General features: G+C 35.8%; 1 protein-coding gene across 1 annotated transcript in view; it reads left to right on the top strand.

Annotated features, from left to right (window-relative positions):
• The window catches only part of LOC138918160 (regulator of DNA class I crossover intermediates 1-like), a 74318-nt gene that overhangs the window by 10870 nt on the left and 40536 nt on the right, over nucleotides 1-22912 (top strand). Inside the window, exons 2-6 of the mRNA XM_070238357.1 lie at nucleotides 6264-6303; nucleotides 15128-15266; nucleotides 20080-20212; nucleotides 20614-20662; nucleotides 22211-22399. Of these exons, the coding sequence (XP_070094458.1) occupies nucleotides 6264-6303; nucleotides 15128-15266; nucleotides 20080-20212; nucleotides 20614-20662; nucleotides 22211-22399 (550 nt within the window). The remainder of the gene's footprint in view (nucleotides 1-6263; nucleotides 6304-15127; nucleotides 15267-20079; nucleotides 20213-20613; nucleotides 20663-22210; nucleotides 22400-22912) is intronic.

Raw genomic sequence — 22912 nt, 5'->3', positions numbered from 1 at the left:
TGATTGCAAATAGTATTTTATTCTTGAGTTCTCTTTCTCTTAGTTTGTAATTAGAGTACAGAAATGCAAATGATTTTTGCAAGTTCATTTTGTACCCTGCCATTTTTCTGTTATTGTTGATTATTTCTAATAGCTTTCCAATGGATTCTTTAGGGTTTTCTATATATAAAATCATGTCGTTTGCAAACAGTGAGCATTTCACTTCTTCATTACCTATTTGGATACCCTTTACTTCTTTTTCTTGCCTAATTGCTCTGGCTATACCTCCAGTACTATTTTGAATACGAGTGGTGAGGGTGCGCACCCTTGTCCTGTTTCTGTTCTCAGAGGGATGGCTTTTAGTTTTTCCCCGTTGAGTATGATGTTGGCTTGGGTTTGTCATATATGGCCTGTATTATGTTGAGATACTTTCCTTCTATACCCATTTTATTGAGAGTTTTCATCATAAATGGATGTTAGATCTTGTGAAATGCTTTCTCTGCATCTGAGATGATCACGTTTTTTATTCCTCATTTTGTTAATTTGGTGTATCACATTGATGGATTTGTGGATGTTGAACCATCCCTGTGTCCCTGGTATAAATCCCACTTGATCATGGTGTATGGTCCTTTTAAGATTTTGCTGTATTCGGTTTGCCAGTATTTTGTTGAGGAGTTTTGTATCTCTGTTCATCAGCAAAATTGGCCCGTAATTTTCTTTTTTTGTGTTATCCTTGTCTGGCTTTGGTATCAGCTTGATGTTGGCCTTGTAGAATGACTTACGAAGTATGCAGTCTTTTTAAATTTTTTGAAATAGTTTGAGAAGGATAGGTATTAAATCTTTGAATGTTTGGTAGAATTCTTAAGAGAAGCCATCTGGTCCTGGACTTTTATTTTTTGGGAGGATTTTGATTACTGTTTCAATCTCTTTACTTGTGATTGGTCTTTTTAATTCTCTATTTCTTCTTGATTCAGCTTTGGCAGATTGTATGAGTCTAAGAATTTATCCATTTCTTCTGGATTTTGCAATTTGTTGGCATATAGTTTTCATAGCGTTCTCTTATGATCCTTTGTATTTCTGTGGTATCGGTTAATTTCTCCTCTTTCATTTCTAATTTTATTTGAGCCTCCTCTCTTTTTTCCTTAGTGAGTCTGGCTAAGGGTTTGTCAATTTTATCTTCTCAAGGAACCAGCACTTGGTCGTTGATCCTTTCTACCATTTTTGTGGCTTCAATTTCATTTATTTTTGCTCTAATTGTTATTATTTCCCTCCTTCTGCTAACTTTGGGTTTTGTTTGTTCTTCTTTTTCTATTTCTGTTACGTGCAGTTTAAAAGTGCTTACTTGAGATTTTTCTTGTTTTTTAAGGTGAGCCTGTGTTGCTATGGTTTTCCCTCCTAGGACCACTTTTGCTGCATCCCATGAGTTGGTGTGGTATAATGTATTTTCATTTTCATTTGTCTCCAGATATCTTTTGATTTCTCCTGTAATTTCTTCAATGACCCATTGGTTGTGCAGTACTATGTTGTTTAGCCTCCACGTATCTGTCACTTTCGTAGCTTTTTTCTTGTAGTTGGTTTCTAGTTTCATAGCATTATGGTCACAAAAGATGCTTGATATGATTTCAGTCTTCTTAAATTTATTAAGGCTTGCCTTCTTTCCCAACATATGGTCTATCTTTGAGAATGTTCCATGTGCACTTGAGAAGAATGTGTATTCTGCTGTTTTTATATATGTTCTATTAAGTCCATCTGGTCTAGTTTTTCATTTAATTCCATTATTTCCTTGTTGACTTTCTGTCTAGATGATCTATCCATTGATCTAAGTGGGGTTTTAGGTCCCCTACTATTATTATGTAGTAGTTCACTTCTCCTTTTAGGTTTGTTAATAGTTACTTTATGTACTTTGGTGCTCCTATGTTGGTTGCATCCAAATATGTATTTTTATTGTAAATTACAATATCACAATGATCAATCTGTTGTTCAAAGTGGGGTTTTGAAGTCCCCTGCTATTATTTATTGCTGCCCATTTCTCCTTTTAGTTCTGTTTATATTTGCTTTATATATTTAGGTGCTCCAATGTTGGGTGCATAAATATTTACAGTTCTTGTATCCTTTTGATGAATTGACTCCTTTATCATTTTGTAATGGCCTTTGCTGTCTCTTGTTACAGTCTTTGTCTTCAAGTCTATTTTGTCTGAGAATTATGCTACCCTAGCTTTTGGTTTCCCTTTGCATGTAATATCTTTTTCCATCCCTTCACTTTCAGTCTGTTTGTGTCCGTAATCCTGAGATGAGTCTCTTGTAGGCAACATATATTTGGGTCATGTTTTTCAATCCATTCAGCCAAAAATCATTTACATTTAAAGTAATTATTTACATGGATGGACTTACCATGGCCGTTTGGTTGTTTTCTGGTTGTTTTGTAATTCTTCTATTCCTTTCTTCCTCTCTTGTTCTCTTCCTGTGTGATTTGATGATTTTCTCTATGGTATACTTTGATAACTTTCTCTTTATCTTGTATATCTCCTCTAGCCTTTTACTTTGTGGTTACCATGAGGCTCACTTAAAACATACTTGCCTGCTCACTCCATGTTGAACCCTGAGGGGATAGCTCTGGTGAGTGCTGCATTCCTGTTAAGAATGCTTATTTATTTGCCATAGTCTTGTGGGTCTTGTGGACACAAGCCCATTGGCTTTCAGAGCTAGGTGTTTTGGGAGTCTGTCTGTTTGGTGAGAGTCTTAAAATTTGGAGCACTAGATGTGGAGGTCAAACCCTTTGCTCCTCAGGGAGAAGGTGGAGTTGGGGATTTCCTTCTGACTGTATGGCATTGTGGCAGGGGTGGGGTTTATGATGAGAGTGTGTCTCAGCCTTTCCTACCTGTTTCAACCTGGGTATTTTTGCATTTGTCCCGTGTGTACGAGTCGCTAGTCTAGTTTCTGGATCTCTTTCAGAGAGAATGCTCCAAGTGTAGCTGTACATTTGGTGTGTCTGTGGGAAGAGGGGAGCTCAAGATCCTCCTATATCATCATCTTGGTCAACCCTTGGGGGAGAAAAAAAACAACTTTACAGTACAGTTTTATTTTAAGTTAGCCTAAGCAAAACTGTTAGAAGCAACTATTAGGAATATATATATATATATATATATATATATATATATATATATATATTTTTTTTTTTTTTTTCCACTGACATAGCCAAGTAAAAAGTCACTTGGATTGTCAACTAGTTTAATTTTAATCTACATCTCTTTAGTGGACATTTGTACTCACTGGCAGCCAAGCATCTGAGCCCCTTATCTATGCGTGGGGGTATTTCCTACCTTATGAGTTTTGGTGATAGGCACAGACCACCTGCCTATGTGGAATCTTGGGGAAAAAACCCAGACATTTGTTTCACTATGCTTTGCAGCTAGCAAATAGGCATGTGACCTAAGCTGAGACTTAGATGCACTTGTCCTGTACTTTGAATTAGAAGCTAGTAACACAAAGAAGTAGGGACTACAGAGCTTCTATTGTAGTTGGAAGCAGTTGCAAGAGCTGCAGCAGGATTGAATTTTAATGCCAGTGATGCCAGGGGGTGGTGTTCACTGTCCAGGAGTGGAACTGGTGCAGTCAGTGGTGTTTAGTGTTCACCAGTGCTGGCAGTGGTGTCCTTAGGAGACTAATTATGGCTTGATTTTGACTATGATGCCACAGCTCCCTAGACTTCCTTGTTCTTGCCAGGTGCCAAACGTGCTTCCTCAGCCTTGTTGACATGTTTGTTGGTTACCCGATTTTCTTTTAATAAATTTATTTTCTGTTTAAATTAACCAAAGGAGCTTTCAATTTCTTGTAACTTAAGAATCCTAACTGATGCAGTTTTCTTTTCTAGTGCAGGTAATTGAGAGTGACTATATTTGGTAAAACATTTAGACATATAGTACTATTTCGTAGCATTGGTTGCCTTAATAATAATTTAAAATGTTCTTTTTATGAAATTGCCTTTGACTTATACGTTAGGATCTTTTTTCACTTTCACTGTGGTCTAATATTAGTAGGCTAATCTAGCAATTGGTCTTGAAATCCTAATTAATTTTTTCTTAGGCACATAGGAATAGGGATTATGGAGTACATAGAATTTGGTGAGAGCCATAAGAGTGTCCTGGATAATGGAAAATCAGCCTGGAGTAAAATCACTTGATTTATACATATATGAAGACTGTATTTAGGCTTTGGCTAGTCCCTAATTCTATTGATCTTTATAATGTGGGAACTTCTTATAGAATTGATTTTTCTTCCTACTCTCTCTGTAATCTAGATTGTTTAATACTGCTGGCTCTGTCATACTTCTTATATTTCGGAACTTTGAAAAGTCACTTTGCTTTCTCTTTTTTTGAGGAAGATTAGCTCTGAGCTAACTGCTGCCAATCCTCCTCTTTTTGTTGAGGAAGACTGGCCCTGAGCTAACATCTGTGCACATCTTCCTCTACTTTATACGTGGGACGCCTACCACGGCATGGCTTGCCAGGCGGTTCCATGTCCACCCCTGGGATCTGAACTGGCGAAACCCAGGCCGCCAAAGCGGAATATGCACACTTAACTGCTGCACCACCGGTCCAGCCCCCACTTTGCTTTCTTTGCCTTAAGTTTTAAAATGATGGAGAATAAACTAATCTCTAATGTCCTCTCTAGCCTTAGCATTTGATGGGTCAATGAAATGTGATTTATTTCCTTTTTCTTTTCTAAAGTTTGAATGCCAGCAGTGCACTTATGCTGCGTGGATCTGGACAGATCGAATTCTTTGCGCAGTGAACTCAAAATGGTCAATTAAGACATAGCTATTGGGAAGTATGTTAAAGTACAAGTTCAGTAAGTACCAAAGTCTGGGGGTATTCAGTAACTGTCATTCATGTAGTTTATGAAAATCATTTGGAAAATGAACAGCTTTGTATATTCACAGTTGAAATTCTTGGAAGACAGTATAATATCTGGTTGAAAACTTCAAAACCAGAATGCTTAGGTTTCAGTCTGGCTCTACCATTTATTAGCAGTGTGACCTTGGGCAAGTTACTTAACCTCTCTGCATCTTAGTTTCTTCCTCAGTAAAATGGGGATAAAAATAGAACCTACCTTACAGAGTTCCTGTGAAGATTAAATGAGTTTGTACATGTAAAGTATCTGAAGTGTCTAGAAAGGTGCAAGACATATGGTACTCATCATTAGCAATTATTATTTTCATGTTATTATATAATCTCATGTAGCTAAAATACATTTTGTCATTTTACTTATAATTCTTGTACAAATCTTGAATTTGAGATCATAGTTTCATGTATATCCAAAAGATTTATTGTGCATATGTGCTTATCTTGTCATGAATGTTTTATGGCATTCTACTATTATTAATAGAGCAAATAATTTATAACCATTAAATATTGCAGTATCATGGGATTCGTTGCAGTGTTTGGCACAGAGATCATAGGTGTGAAGCACATCCATAAAAGCTAGCTGTGTTTTAAAGAAGTTATGAGATTTCAAGTATGCATAGCTGATATAGTAATGTAACTGAATTGCTCTAATAATAAACTTAACATTTCTTTCAATCCTATATAGATTTTGGTCCTTTCTCTACTTCCTGTTGATAGAAGTAGAATATTGAAATACAAGGAAAATTAAAATGGCAGCATTGACCAAGAATATTGCTATCATCTGAGAATGTTTCAGTGGTACCTCCTTGCCAATGCATTGATTTCTCTTTGCTTATCTTGATTTTATAATTCAGATGTATTTTATGCTTCATTATTAATGATAGGTGTAGAGTCTTTCTTATTAGTTCTTGGATTTTCTATCTAAGAAAATTTTGTGAAACAGTATATACTATAACATTTGAGAACATTTTCATAGTTTCTTTTCATAAAATAGCATAATTATCACTATACTTTTAGATTTTAATTCCAAATCTTTAATTCAACTAAAATGACATCATTTTATTTTATTTATGTATTTATTTTGGTGAGGAAGATTGGCCCTGAGCTAATATCTGGTTCCCATCTTCCTCTTTTTGCTTGAGGAACATTGTCCCTGAGCTAACATCTGTGCCAATCTTCCTCTATTTTGTATGTGGGATACTGCCACAGCATGGCATGATGAGCAGCGTGTAGGGCCGTGCCTGGGATCTGAACCCAGGAACCCTGGGCCACCAAGGTGGAGCATGTGAACTTAACCAGTTTGCCACCAGGCTGGCTCAACAATCATTTTAGAGACCATTTCTTTAATCATTGTGTTTTTTATCCTGTTTCCTTTTTCAGGACCAGGGTTCTGATCAAGCAGGAAAGGAGAAAGCAAAAGGTAAAGAGAATATGTTTATTTGTGTTAGCTTTATGAAAAAAGTGATCTTCTGAAGCATTTTTCCAAGGGTAATAACTAAGTGAAATTGGAAGACTCTCTTCCTTTAGTCTTCTCAACCTTGTAGATAGGTTGATAACCAACCATTTTGCTTAGGCGGAGACTTAAGGACCTTGTTGATTCTTGTTGTCATTCTAGTTCCAAGATGTATCCCAAGTCTGATAACTTCTCACTACCTATACTATTAGCACCCTGATTCAAATCATCATCATTTATTGCCTAGAGTAGTATAATGGCCTTATAACCTACCACCTTTTTTTGTTTTTTAATTACATTGATCATTACACAGTAAAGTTGAGCATGTATGTACATTACAGCTCAGCAGTATATATCTGAGTGAAACTCTTCCACTTGTGAACTTTGAGACATGTACAAGCTTGTTTGGACATTGTTGTTGTTAAGTAGCAAACAAAAAAAAGAGAGAGAAGGAGGAGAAAGAGAGAAAGAAGGACAGGGGAGGAGGAAGGAAAGGGGACCACCCAAATGTCCATTAGCAGAAAATGGTTAAGCAAATAGTGGCATACCCAAGTAATGATGGAGCAGTGAAAATGTTTCAACTACGTGTAATTAGTGTGGATGAATCTCAAAAACATAAAGTTGGATAAAGAAAGCAACTCACAAAAGAATACAAGCAGTAAGATTCCATGTACGAAAAGTTCCAAAACAGAAAAAATATGTTCGAAGGTAGTAAAATTTAAAGAAAAGCAAGGGAGTGATTATTATGAAAGCAGGATAGTTGTTAACTCAGTGAATTGATGCTTCATTGTAAATTTAACTTGTATTTCCTTGATTACTAATGAGACTGACTATCTTGTCATTCAGGTTTCCTCTTTTGTCAGGTACTTTTCCAAGTAGTTTTTTCATTTTTTATTTGAGTTGTTTGTCTTTTTCTTATTGTGTCTATGTATTTAGGAATTATTTGTCAGGTGTATTTGTCCTTTGGCTTTTAATTTTAGTTTTTCAATCCTGTCTTTGAAGAAAAGTTCTTAATTTTAATGTAATTGAATTTATCACTGTTTTTCTGCTTTATCTTTTACTCCTTTGTAGTCTGTGACACAGTGGTTAGTATGATCTTTTAAAGGCACAAATCAGAATTTATCATTCCCCAGCTTAAAAGCCTCAATTGCTTTTCATTGCTCTTAGAATGAAATCTGATTTTACCAAAGTCTAAAAGAACCAGAAGGATCTGCACCCTGCCTGCCTCTCTGACCTTGTTTCTTACTACTTGTCCTATTCATTTTATTTCAGCCACACTGACCTTCTTTCTGCCACTGTTCTTTGTCTGGAATAGTCTCCCTCGAGATATTTGCATGTCTGGCTTGTCAACATTTGAGTCTCAGCTAAAGTATGTCCTCTTAGATTGGCCTTCTCTGATCACTACATCTAAATAGCTCCCTGCCCTCCAAATGCTGTCTCTCCTTTACCCTCTTTAATTGGTCACTCTTTCATAATCCTATATTTTCTTAGAAATTTGTTTATTCTGTCCCCCCATTAAAATATCTTCATGAGAAGAAGGATTTTACCACGTTTGTTCATTTTCTATCTCCTGTGCCTTGAACTGTCTCTAGCAATAACATAGACACTCAATAATAAATAAACTATGAATGAAGGCTGTCCCAAGACTATTTTTAAAAAGTAATCTAACTCTATCTGGATCATTCTTTTGAATATTTATCAGAAAGGGAAAGACACATGGCTCTTCCCAAGGTGTTGATCTCTAATCGTGTCACTTTTCTCTTCTTTGAAAATTTCATACCTTCCTTTACCTCCCCAAACCTCTCTTTCCCAACACTATTCTTTATCACTTCATGCTCGTTAAATGACCTTGTATCATAGTTCAGAGGAAATAGAAGCTATCAGATGAGAATTATCTCAAATTTCTACCACCAGTTCTATAAACCACCTTCCTTCTTCATCCATCTTCTCTTTCCCTCCTCTAACTACAGAAGTAATTCCCTCTGATCAAAGGAAGGTCTCTCTGTCTGTGATCTGGATTCCATTTACTTCCGCTTTCCATTGATATTTACACATACTGAATTTTCTCTTATTAGACAAGTAAAGGTGTCTCTGGGTCCTTTCTCTTTCCTGCTATGCCCTTTCACTCTCATCTTCCATTTGTTCCTTAGTCCACTCACTGTACAGCTCTGACTAGTGTCAAAATTGAACTTTATAAATCATACAGACAGAAAATCAATAAGGAAATATTGGTCTTAAATGACACATTAGACCAGATGGACTTACTAGATATATGCAGAGCATTCTATCCCAAAACAGCAGAATACACATCTTTTCAAGTCGGTCGGAACATTTTCCAGGATAGAGCATATGTTAGGCCACAAAACAAGTCTCAGTAAATTGAAGAAGATTGAAATCATATTAAACATCTTTTCTGACCACCATGGTATGAGACTCGAAATCAACTACAAGAAGAAAACTGGAAATAACAAAACATGGAGTCTAAACAACATGCTGCTCAACAACCAGTGTGTCATTGAAGAAATCAAAGAGCAAGTAAATGATACATGTCTACCTAAGGAAGTAAGAAAAATCTCAGATAAACAGTCTAATCTTACAACTAAAGGAACTAGAAAAGGAAGAACAAACAAAACCCAAAGTTAGTAGAAGGAAGGAAATGTAAAGATCAGAGCAGAAGTAAATAGAAACTGAAAAAATACCATAGAAAAGATCAATGAAACTAAGAGCTGGTTCTTTGAAAAGGTAATTGATAAACCTTTAGCCAGACTCGTCTAGAAAAAAAGAGAGGCCCCAAATAAGTAAAATCAGAAATGAAAGAGAAGTTATGTCTGACACCTCAGAAATGCAAATATCATGATATTACTATGAGCAATTAGATGCCAGCAAATTATACAACCTAAAAGAAATAGATAAATTCCTAGAAACATACAGTCTTCTAAGACTGAATCAGGAAGAAATAGAACATCTGAACAGACTGATTACTAATAATAAATTGACTCAGTAGTCAAAAAACTCCCAAGAAACAGAAGTCTAGGACCAGATGGTTCCACAGGTGAATTCTGCCAAACATTTAAAGAATTAATACCTGTCCTTCTCAAACTATTTCAAAAAATTGAAGAGGGAGGAATGCTTCCAAACTCATTCTATGAGGCCGACATTACCCTGATACCAAAACCAGACAAAGACACTACAAAAAGAGAAAATTATAGGCCAATATCCCTGATGAATGTAGATGCAAAAATCCTCAGCAAAATATTAGCAGACTAAAATCAACAATACATTAAAAGGATCATACACCATGATTAAGTGGGATTTTTCCTAGGCATGCAAGGATGGTCAGTATGCACACATTAGTCATTGTGATATGCCACATAAACAAAGCAAAGAATAAAAATTGTATGATTATCTCAATAGATGCAGAAATAGCTTTTGACAAAATTCAACATCCATTTATGATAAAAATTCTCAACAACGTGGGTATAGAGAGAACCTACCTCAACATAGTAAAGGCTGTATGTGACAAACCCACAGCTAATATCATATTCGATGGTGTAAAGCTGAAAGCATTTCTTCTAAGATCAGAAACAAGACAAGGATGCCCACTCTCACTACTTTTATTATATTGGAAGTCCTAACACAGCAGTTAGTAGGAAAAATAAAAGCCAGCCTGATTGGAAAGGAATAAGTAAAACTGTCACTGTTTACTGATGACATGATACTTTATACTAAATATATATATATATACTTTTTATTTTATATATATTGTTTATATATATATACACACACACACTAAAACCTCCACCAAAAATTATTAGGATAAATGAATTCAGTGAAGTTTCAGGATACAAAATTAATATACAGAAATCTGTTGGGTTTCTATACACTAATAACGATCTATCAGAAAGAGAAATTAAGAAAACCCTGCCATGACAATTGCATCAAAAACAATAAAATACATAGGAATAAATTTAACCAAGGAGATGAAAGACCTATACTCTGAAAGCTATAAGACATGGATGAAAGAAACCGAAGACAAATAAATGGAAAGATGTATTGTGCTCACGAATTAATACTGTTAAAGTGTCCGTACTACCCAAAGCAATCTACAGATTCAATGCAACCCCTATGAAAATACCATTGGTATGTTTCACAAAACTAGAACAAATAATCCTAAAATTTGTATAGAACCACAAAAGACCCCAAATAGCCAAGCAATCTTGAGAGAGAAGAAAGCTGGAGGTATCACATTTCCAGATGTCAAACTGTACTACAAAGCTGTAATAATCAAAACATGATACTGGCACAAAAACAAATGCAGAGATAATGTAACAGAATAGAAAGCCCAGAAATAAACCCACAAATATATCGTCAATTAATCTACAACAAAGGAGGCAAGAATATTCAGTGGGGAAAAGACAGCTGTTTCAATAAATGGTATTCGGAAGACTGGACAGCTCTAGGCAAAAGAATGAAACTGGACTACTTTCTTTCGGTATGTGTAAAAATAAACTCAAAATGGATTAAAGACTTAAACGTAAGACCTGAAACCATAAAACTCCTAGAAGAAAACTTAGGCAGTAAAGTCTTTGACATCAGTCTTAATAATTTTTTGGATCTGTCTCCTCAGGCAAGGGCAGCAAAAGCAAAAATAAACAAATGAGACTACGTCACACTAAAAGGCTTTTACACAGCAAAGGAAACCATCAGCAAAATGAAAAGGCAATTTACCAAATGGGAGAATATACTTGCAAATGATATATCTGATAAAGGGTTAATGTCCAAAATGTATAAAGAGCTCATACAACTCAATATCAAAAAAAAATAATTCAATAAAAAAATGAGAGGAACTGAATAGACATTTTTCCAAAGACATTTACAGATGCCCAACAGACATGTAAAAAGATGCTCAACATCACTAATCCTAAGGGAAATGCAAATCAAAACCATCAAAAGACAATAAATGTCAAGTGTTAGTGAGGATGTGGAGAAAAGGGAGCCCTCGTGCACTTTTGGTGGGAATGTATACTGTTGCAGCTACTATGGAGAACAGTATGGAGGCTTCTAAAAGCATTAAAAACTAACATATGACCCAGCAGTTTCACTTCTGGGTATTACCTGAAGAAAACAAAAACACTAATTTGAAAAGAAATATGCACCCTTATGTTCATTGCAGCATTATTTGCAATAGCCGAGATGTGGAAGCAGCCTAAGTGTCCATCGGTGGATATATTGGTAAAGAAGATGTGGCATATATTTATTCAGTGGAATATTAGTCGTAAAAAAGAATGAAATCTTGTCATTTGTAGCAACATGGATGGATATAGAGGGTGTTATTCCAAGTGAAATATGTCAGACAGAGAAAGATAAATATCATCTGATTTCACTTATATGTGGAATCTAAAAAACAAAACAAATGAACAAACAAAAGAGAAACAGACTCATAGACACAGAGAACAGGCTGGTCATTGCCAGTGGTGAAGCTGGTGGTAGGTTGGGCAAAATAGGTGAAGGGGATTAAGAAGTACAAACTTTCAGTGATAAAGTAAACAAACCATGGGGGTGTAATATACAATGTAGGGAATATAGTCAATAATATTATAATGACTTTGGTGACAGATTGTTGGTAGAATCATTGTAGTGATTATTTCGTAATGTGTGTAAATGTCAAATAACTATGTGTACACCTGAAACTAACATAATGTTCTATGTTAACTAAAATTCAGTAAAAAAATTTGAACTTTATGTTATTCAATTCCAAAGATATTTTTCGTATACTTTAATGTGTCATCTGCTTTTCCATACCTTCATCGTTTTTGTTTTGGTGATACAAACTTCATTTAACACTTCATGAAGTGAACAGTCTTCTTTCAGAGAGCTGCTGCCCGTTCCCTTCATCTTGAAACAAGCTCTTCCCTTGCTTCCTTTGACACATTCTTAAGATTTTATTTGTCTCCCTGGCAGCTCCTTTTAAATGTCTATTTTCAATTTAAAATTTGATTGTCTTCTGGAAGTTTTCTATTTATCTTCTAATTATTTTTTACTTGTCTCTACCAAATGAGACTTGTTAAAAAAAGTTGAGCCTAACAACAAAAAATCAAACAACCCAGTCAAAAGATGGGCCGAGGACATGAACAGACATTTCTCCAAAGAAGATATACGGATGGCCAATAGACATGAAAAGATGCTTATCATCACTCATCATCAGGGAAATGCAAATCAAAACTACACTAAGATATCACTTTACACCTGTTAGAATGGCAAAAATAACCAAAACAAAAAGTGACAAATGTTGGAGAGGTTGTGGAGAAAAAGGAACCCTCATACACTGTTGGAGGGAATGCAAACTGGTGCAGCCACTATGGAAAACAGTACGGAGATTCTTCAAAAAATTAAAAATAGAAATACCTTATGAACCAGCCATCCCACTACTGGGTATCTATCCAAAGAGCTTGAAGTCAGCAATTCCAAAAGTCCCATGCACCCCTCTGTTCATCACAGCATTATTTACAATAGCCAAGATGTGGAAGCAACCTAAGTGCCCATCAACTGATGGGTGGATAAAGAAAATATGGTATATATATGTATACACACACACGCGCGCGCGCGCGCGCGCAATGGAATACTACTCAGCCATAAAGACGGATAAAATCGTCCCATTCACAACAACATGGATGGACCTTGAGGGTATTATGTGAAGTGAAATAAGCCAGATAGAGAAAGACGAACTCTGTATGACTCCACTGATAGGTGGAAGTTAAACATATAGACAAAGAGAACTGATTGTTGGTTACCAGGGGAAAGGGGGGGTGAGGGGAGTGCACAAAGGGTGAAGTGGTGCACCTACAACATGACTAACAATAATGTGCAACTGAAATTTCACAAGGTTGTAAACTATCATAATCTTAATAAAAAGTTAAAATACCACACAAAAAATATTTAGAAATAAACTTGATATCCTATAATATGAAATATGTCACCAAAAGCCATTGGAAGTCATAACTATACATATAACATATTTTAAATATTTTAACAATCTGTCTTTTATACTCATGCTTTAGTACATTTTTTCACTAAATAAAGATTTGCTTGTCTTAGATATCCCCATAGGAATTGTATGTGGAGGTCTAACTGTCCTAACAACTTTGTTAATGTGCTAAAGAGATTGGAAATGTGTTTTGAATTTATTGTTTATTTGATATTAAATAATAAAATAGTGAAATTGTCTGCAAAAGTTAGCCCCCCCAAAAAAGTTGAGCCTAACCTTGTCAGTTAAATTAGTTACATACCTTTGTTCTCTCTAGGAAAAGAAAGATTAGAGGTTATCATGATGGATATATTATGAGGGTTCAACCTCTTCAGCCGTGTCCCCTGGAGTAAAGGCTTGCTCCCTTCATACACAGTGTTTGTACTGTTGTTCTTCATTCCTGGAACATTATCTTCCCACACTCTGGCTAACTCTGACTCATCCATCTTAGAAGTCATTTTCTAAGAAAGCTTCCCTCTCCTCCTGCCCTCCCTCTGCCAACTCTCCCCACATCTACTAGTAGTTTACATACTCCTGATGCTCAGTTGTAATTGTGTCATTCTCTTTCTCATTATGGTCTTATCCTTCACAGAGTACAGTGCCTTAGGAAATAATATCTTAATTCCAAGACACTGTCAATTATAAGATCCAGAGTCATGTTTTTCAAAGGGGAAAAATATTTACATCCTGAAGGTTCTGTCATTTCATTGCTGACCATAGTGTGATCTTTTTAAAGAAGCCCCAATGTGGAGTTGCACATCACTCAAACAAAACACTTTTTTATCTGTGGTTAAGTTTGCATAAAAATGCAGCATTTACTTTTTTGCTTGATAGCTGGCAAGTCTCTTACAGTTCTTATGTTTTTTAGAATCTTAAAAGTGTATTATAATTAATATTCTGAAATATTAATGTGATAAAACCTTAACTTCTTGGAAAAATGATACTTCCTCTTGCATTAAATTTTTTACCATCTTGGACTTTTTTCACTTTTTATATCTCACATTTATAATCACGTTTATGCCATTGTGTTATGAGTTATATAGTGAAGAAGATGTTTTCACAATTTGTTATAGTGTCTAATACATAATAGTTGCTCAATAAACAAATTTTGAACAAATGCCTTTGAACTTCTTAAATTAAGGATGTAATCTGAGAGAAAAAGAATGAAAATAAGAATAATTCTGCTCAATCAGAAATAAATACTGAATGAAAAATGATAATTATTTACAAGTCTGGTTTAAAAGAAAATCTAGGAGTCATGGGGAGATAACAGAATTAAGTTAGCTTTGGCTGCAGATAAGTTCTCACATAGCTTCTTTTTGTTTTTCTCTTCTCATTTCAGTTGACATTTATTGGCACACAGCTATGCGTATCTTTAGGCTTTTTATATCTGTGGTATAGCATACTTTGCAGAAAAACAAGTTTTTAGCCTATCAGATTTGTTTTATCAGGTTTTTAAAAACATTCCACATTCAGATAATGTTTTTTTCATCTTTTGATACCTGGGAATGGCTTTATATAGTTCTGTTTTAAAGGCATTACGCTTAACAAAAGAAAGATTATAAGAAGCTGTAATTTAGAGTCTTTGGGCAAACTACAAGTTATCATGATTCATTTTAATTTATATGTAAACATGTAAAGGAGGTGTCACAGAAATATAAAAAATATCAAGTCAATTATTTAATAGCATTATTGCTTTTTATTATTGATGATTCTGCCTGAAACTATATGGTTGCTAGAATAACTTTTTATTTTTAATTTTTTTAGGAATATTTTGAAAAGAAAAGGTTAAAATCAAAAATGAAATTACGGGGAGTTTTATCCCCTGTCAAGAATTCTGCTGTCAGTTTAGACCTCCTTAACCTGTATATGGTGAATCAGGTATCTTGCCAGAAGAAAAGACCTGGTAAGTAAGCCTCTCCAGTAACATTTTGCTTTGAGTCTGATGTGATCATAATGTTTCGTTTTCCAATAATTTTGTAATTTTAGAACTCAAAGGATGTGGAAAGTAATTTTAAAACTTGATTGCCCTCTTAAATTAGAAGCTTTGTTAGTCTCTGCTTAAAATGTTTTATTGTTTAATCCATTTATTTTTTTTTTAGGTGGTGTGTTATATAAAATTAATTTTATAAGGTATGGTTAAACTTATAGCGCTGTTGTTTCAATTATTATGTTATTTTGTCTAGGCAGATAGTTACCAAAGTTTGGCTAAAGAGCAGGGAATAAATATCTTTACTGTCTTATCCTATTTGGAGAATTTGTTTGAAAGGAAGAGCTGAACAAGTTTTTGCCTCAATGATTAGTTTCCTATCTCATAACTTGAATTTCTTAGACATTCTTGGGATGTTAACTATAGTAGTCTAATACTTCAAAATAAAGTTCATTTTGGCCTGCACTTTGATTCTTCAAGTAAATAAAAAGTTTAATCAGAATATTTTTTTCTCTCTCAAGGAAACTTGTGTCTGATATTTAATTTTTAAAACAAGTGCTAAAATGAGAGCTTAAGAACTGAGTTCATAAAAAAGGGATTGAAATTGATCACAGTATTGTTAGTGTCTCCTCTTTTCCTTTCTGTGCTATTTTTGTTTCTCCACAGATGACAGTTGTCACAAGTAAATGTAGTCACACTTTAGTAGAAGTAAATACATTATTAATAAACTTTAGGAATAAAAGTTTCTGTTGTAAATATATTTGCTATATTTAGTTCTTTTTCTTCATTTGTGTAATAGTGTTATCAGCTATTGTCACCATGTCTTACATTAGATCCTCGGATCTTATTCATCATTTTGCTGAAAGTTAGTACCCTTTTCCCAACCTTTCCCTATCCCCCAGTCGCCAGATCCTGGCAACCACTTTTCTATTCTCTGTTTCTATGAGTTTGACTTTTTTTTTTTTTTAGATTCCACATGTAAGTGATACCATGCAGTATTTGTCTTTCTCAGTCTGGCTTATTTCACTTAGCATAATGCCTTCTAGCTCCGTCCATGTTGTCACACATGGCAGGATTTCATTCTTTCTCATGGCTCAGGAATATTCCATTGTATATATACACACACACACATATACACACCACACCATCTTTATCCATTCATCCATTGATGGACGCTGAGGTTGTTTCCATATTTTGGCTCTGTGAATAATGCTGCTGTGAACTTGGGAGTGCAGATATCTCTTTGAGATCTTGTTTTCATTTTATTTGGATATATACCCAGAAGTGGGATTGCTGAATCATATGATAGTTCTATTTTTAAGTTTTTGAGGAACCTCTATATTGTTCTCCATAGGGCTTGCCCCAATTTACATTCCCACCAACCATGCGCAAGGGTTCCCTTTTGTCCACATCCTTGCAAACACTTCTTACCTCTTGTCTTTTTTTTTTTTTACTTTTTGTGAGGAAGATTGGCCCTCAGCTAATATCTGTTGCCAGTCTTCTTCTTTTTCTTTCTTTCTCTCCCCAAAGCCCCAGTACATAGTTGTATATCCTAGTTGCAGGTCATTCTAGTTTTTCTATGTTGGATGCTGCCACAGCATGGCTAGATGAGCAGTATATAGCTCTGTGCACAGGGTCTGGACTGGCGGACCCTGGGCCACTGAACTGGAGCACACAAACAACTATTCGGCCACGTGGTCAGCCCCCTCTCTTGTCTTTTCGATGATAGTCATTCTAACAGGTGTGAGGTGATATCTCATTGTGGTTTTGAATGCATTCCCCTGAGGATTAGTGATGTTGAACACCTTTTCATGTACCTGTTGCTCAGTTGTATGTTGTCTTTGGAAAAATGTCTGTTCAGAGGGTCCTCTGCTCATTTTTTAATCGATTGTTGTTTTTTGATATTGAGTTGTATGAGCTCTTTATGTATTTTGAATATTAATCCCTTATCAGACAATATGATTTGCAAGTATTTTCTCCCATTCTTTAGATTGCATTTTCATTTTGTTGGTGGTTTCCTTTGCTATACAGAAGCTTTTTGGTTTGATGTAGGACCAGTTGTTTATTTTTGCTTTTATTCCTTTTACTTTTGGTGTCAAATCCAGAAAATCATCATGAAGACTGATGTCACGGAGCTTATTCCTTATGTTTTCTTCTAGGAGTTTTATGGTTTCAGGTCTTGTATTTAAGTCTTTAATCCATTTTGAGTTGACTTTTGTGTATGGTGTAAGATAGGGTTCCAGTTTAATTCTTTTACATGTGGCTGTCCAGTGATGTATTTAACTTTATGTATTTCCTTTCTCCCTCACTCTGTTTTCATTCATACTTTGAACATATGTTTTTTGAGTACTTACCCTAAGTATTGTATTGGATTCTGGAAGTAGAACAGAAAATAACAGGGGCAGGACATGCTGCTGTAGGGGAGGAAGAGAATTCCTCTATCTCTTGTAGGTTCTTCTGGCTGGGCTATGAATTAAATTGACATGAGACAGAATAAAAGGAGAAAATCAAACAAAGCTTTGTAACATGTATACATGGGGAAAACTCCAGGAAACCTGGTTAACTCCCAGACTGGCTAAGGTTGTCATCTTAAATACCGTCTTTGGCTAAAGACAAAGGAGCATGTTGGGGGTGGGAGGGAGTCAGTTATGGGAGATTACCAGAAAAGGACAGTAAACAAGAGAAGGGTTATTATGCGGATTTAAGTCCTTGCCTTCTGCCTTGATAGGAGTTTCTGGACATAAGGACATCCCCCCTCTTCCTGGTACAGAGAGGGAGTTACCTTTACAAATGGAGATTTCCCTTGTGTTTTACAGAGGGTAGCTTCTACTTTTCAGAGCTTCTCGCTTGTCTGCCGTTTCTTAAAAGTAATCAGCCCCAAATAATCCTCATGCCAAAGAGACACATTTTGGGGTGGCCAATTCTGATCCCCCACACTACCAAAAAATAAGGCACCTTGGCATATTGAATATTTTGAGCTGAGGAATTTGAGGAAGCAGTATGTGCAGGAAGGATTTTCATGTGAGAGGTGCCCTCGCTATGCCCCGAGAAAAGGAACGTTGTTATCTCCAACACAGAGGGAACACCGAGAGGAATCTAATGAACAGACCTTGCTGTTTCCCTCAGTTTACTACACTTAGCTGATACCCCTTTTTGTCGTGTCCCGTTTCCCCAGGACATTCTGCTCTTCGTCAAACCTAGCTTAAAAATGCTCAGGTTTAACCACTTTGGGTCTTCATTTCCTTACAAAGTTTTCCACATAAAACTTATATTAAATAAATTTGTATGCTTTTTCTCTTGTTAATCTGTCTTTTGTTACAGGCCCCCAGCTGATAATTTAGAAGGGTAGAGAGAAAAGATTTTTCCTCCTCTACCAAAGCAAGATTTTATTAGTTAGGACTCATGACTGCAAATTACAGAAACTTAAAAAATATATATTTACTTACTTAATGTTGTGGACTGAATGTTTGTGTGCCCCCAAAATTCATATGTTGATGTGATATTAGGAGGTTGGGCCTTTAGGAGGTGATTGGGTCATGAGAGTGGACCCTGATGAATGGAATTAGTGCCCTGGTAAAAGAGACCCCAGAGAGTTTTCTCACCACTACCACTGTGTGAGGACACAGGGAGAAGACAGCTGTCTGTGAACCAGGAAGCGAGCCCTCACCAGACAGCGAATCTGCCAGCACTTTGATCTTGGACTGCCCAGCCTCCAAACTGAGAAATAAATTTCTATTTTGTATAGTTCACCCAGTCTATGGTAGTCCGTTATAGCAGCCTGAACGGACTAAGACACTTAACTAAAAGGAAGGGTAGTGGTGCATCTGGGCCTCAGAGACTGCTTGAGTCAGGAAATTGAATACTACCAAGATTCTTTTTCACTTCAGATACTAGTTTTATTCTCTCAGACTGTCTTCATCAATGAAGCTTAAAATGTGACATTAAAAAACTAACATTGACAACTAGAAGCTATGTATCAGGGGGCTTTGGGGAGAAAAAGGAAAAATAAAATCCAAAAAAACCCCACTATGAACTAACATTGCTCATCTCTCCAATTTCACCACCAGGGAAATACTGAGAGCTGCTTCTCTGATTCTGAATTTTTTAATTCCGCTGGAAGGATGTTGCCTTGCTCTGCTGGTGTCAGGTCTCAGCGCTGGAACAATGACTTATAACCAGAGGGGTGTAATACCATTATTGAGTGCAGGTAGTTGCCACTAAACCAATTATTTTTTCCAGGGAAGCAGGGTTATATAAGAAGATAGAAGCTCTCCACTGCAACTCTGTAGTTTGTGCATGTGAAAAAAGCATTTCCTGGAAAAGGAGCATAATTAAAAGTACTAAGCGGTCAAAATAGTTATATCGTCTATAAGGAGAGACAAGGCTGCTGCATCTAAAGTTTAAAAATCTGGTGAGGGAGATAGAGTTAATCAAGTACAGTAAACTATGGTAGGTGCTATAACAGAGAACATATGTAGTGCTATGGGAGTGTGTAATATAGCAACTGATACAGTCTAGGGGTTAGGGAAGTTTTGAAGGAATCAAAAAATAAAGCAAAATTTGTAGGGCCCCTTTCATGAGGAGAATGTAAGATGATGAAGAAAAGGATGATTTGAATTATCTGTGATAGTTGCTAGTACTGTAATGTCTTCTATCATGTATAGAATATAGGTGGTTTTAGTAAATATCTAAGATGTACATTTACTTAATGACCATGGTATATCAACCAATGCTTTTAAAAGATTTTATTATTCATTCTTAATTTTTAATTGCAACTTTTTCATTATAGAAACTGTGAGAAAACCGATCCATGTGAATATGAATAGAGACATAAAAATGCCCCTGAGAAAACATGATTTAGAACTTCCAATGTCACCTCATCTTGTCCCGTCTAACCTCTGCATTGATGATATGGAAAACAAGTAGGTTTTAGCTAGGTTGTATATTATTAGGTATTTGAAAGAGTCATTATCAACTCTGTTTTATTCATTGGAAAATGTATAAAGGGATTATCCTAGCTCCAGTGTTTGTTTGTTTGACTGTTAGCAGTATTATTCAACTATTAAGACCTTTGTCAATGAACTAATATCCATGCTAAGTGTTTTTTGGATGCATAGTTTGACTTTCCTTATCATAAAAATCTCTCTCTAGTAATAATATAATTTTTATAAAACACAGTAATATTATAAACCTGGAATGATTTACTTAAGAGTTCCATATGTTTTCATATTTGTATAGAACAGTATGAATTTTAAATATTTATAAAAGATAATCAATTTTATTGCCACCTATGTGTTTAACTGTTACATTTTCTTTTCATTAGTTTACACTATCAAAGACAAGGCAGCAAGGAAGAACTTGGCCCAGTTAAGGTGAGAGTTAAACAAAAATTTTTTTAAGTTATTTTAACAATTGTGACATGCCACTGTTACCCAACCAGGTTCATTTTTGCCCGCCGCCCAGAAAGCCAAACACTGAGATGACGAGATAGCAGCAGAGAGAGGGTTTACTCACAAGGTAGCCATGTGAGGAAGCGAGCTCATGAGCCTGAAATTTGCTTCCCCGAAAACAGAGACTCAGGGATACATATGGGCCGGGGTCAACGTGGTCTGACATGTGGAGAGAGGTGATTGGAGGTGAGGAGAGGTGAGGTAATGATGAGCTGCACAAGCGTAGTCAGACTTGATGCCTCTTCATAGGACCCATGTTCACAAAATGGCGACATCAGCATGATCTGAGGGGAGAGTTTTTAGCCCCTTCAAGTTAAAAGGTCGCCTGTCGGACATCTCCGTGGGCCCAGTTGATGAGTTGGTGGTCTCAACTGGCCTGAAGTGGACAAGGAGTTCTAATTCCTGAAAAACAGCTCACACACGCATTACCATGGTGATGCAGGCACCAGGAAGATGTTACCTATAGGAGCCTAGCGGGAGTCAGCATATTGCCTAAACAGCACAATTAACAATGAGTGGGTTAAGCAGCTAAAAGCTATAATCAGTAATTGCAAAAGGGAAAAAAACTTTAGTTCCTAGCTACTTAATCATCAGTGGCTCACTTTCTGCCAGTTTCATCATCAAGTGATATAAATTTTTTGAGAATCAGAGAAAATTAGTTATCCTTTAAAAAAATTTTTAGTCTTTAAAATTGTTCTTTTAGAAGTTTTTAATGTAAGAAACCTATACCTTAAGAATATTTTAACGATTGCTTATGAGAAACCCTTTGGAGTTCTGGTAATGTAGACTAGGCCTTTGTGTGCAAAGCATTTGATTCTGCCTGTCACTGAAGAGCTGCAAAGGATAATTCATTTGGGGAGTTCTCCTTTGGGTTCATGTGATCATTGAGCGATTCATGTTTTCAAACGTGGTGACCCGACTATTTTATTTTATATCAAATTGTGATTTTCAATATTCATGTTGATCCCAAGATTATTTTTCTTTCAAAGTATATTTCAAATAATTATTTTTTAGCAAATAAGACTTTAATCAATTAGAAAACACATAGATTGTGATTAAAGCTTGAAATGTGAAAGTCCAATGCCATATTATTAATTATTCTTTCCTTTGAATAGCCAAAGTTAAGCTACGTCAGAAAGATAATGGCAGTGATACTAAAATCTCTTGGAAATCTTTCACCTGAATTGTAGATAAATGAAACTTAGATTTCCTGTCATTAGGAGATGACCTGCAGGAATGGAGCTTGAGGGTAGAGGGGACCATCGGTGAGAAAGGCAGATGGAAAGGAGCTCAAGTATAATCTTAGTTGATAACCTCTCTTGTCTTAGTAAGGACTGTCAGTTACTGATGACTTGCCTTTACTTGGGACTTTTTCTCTAACTCGTGACCTTTTTCACTTTTATTTGAACTTTCCTCGTCTCTAGTTTATATATTTTGGCAAATCAAATGATTGTATCTTCTTTCCTATAGTCCTCACAAGTCATGGACTCATATACAATGTTCGAACCTCAATTGAGCAGAATAGAAAACTGCAGCTTCACACCACCATCTTTGTCAGCAGAATTAGCTTCTAACAGAGATATTACAAGACAAAATTTTATTCCCAGAATAGTGCCTAGTCCTCAGAAAGTTGCATATGAAAAAAAGCAGAATGAACAGGTACCTTTCTTTTTTTAAATAAAAGTCTTTATTGAGTTAGATAGGTTACAATCTTGTGAAATTTCATTTGTACATTATTGTTTGTCAGTTGTGTTGTAGGTGCACCCCTTCACCCTTTGTGCCCAACCCCCACCCCATCTTTCCCCTGGTAGCCACTAATCTGTTCTCTTTGTCTACATTTTTAAATTCCTCATATAAGTGGAGTCATACAGAAATTGTCCTCCTCTATCTGGCTTATTTCACTTAACATAATTCCCTCAAGGTCCATCCATGTTGTTGCAAATGGGACGATTTTGTTCTTTTCTATGGCTGAGTAGTATATCCAGTCATCTGTTGATGGGCACTTAGGTTTCTTCCATGTCTTGGCTATTGTAAATAATGCTGCAGTGGACATTGGGGTGCATGGGACTTTTGGAATTGTTGACTTCAAGCTCTTTGGATAGATACCCAGTAGTGGGATGGCTGAGTCATAAGGTGTTTCTATTTTTAATTTTTTGAGGAATATCCGTACTG

The sequence above is a fragment of the Equus caballus genome, chromosome 16 (assembly GCF_041296265.1).
Source record: "Equus caballus isolate H_3958 breed thoroughbred chromosome 16, TB-T2T, whole genome shotgun sequence".
Lineage (NCBI taxonomy): Eukaryota > Metazoa > Chordata > Mammalia > Perissodactyla > Equidae > Equus > Equus caballus.
This window is presented reverse-complemented; position numbering and strand designations above follow the sequence as displayed.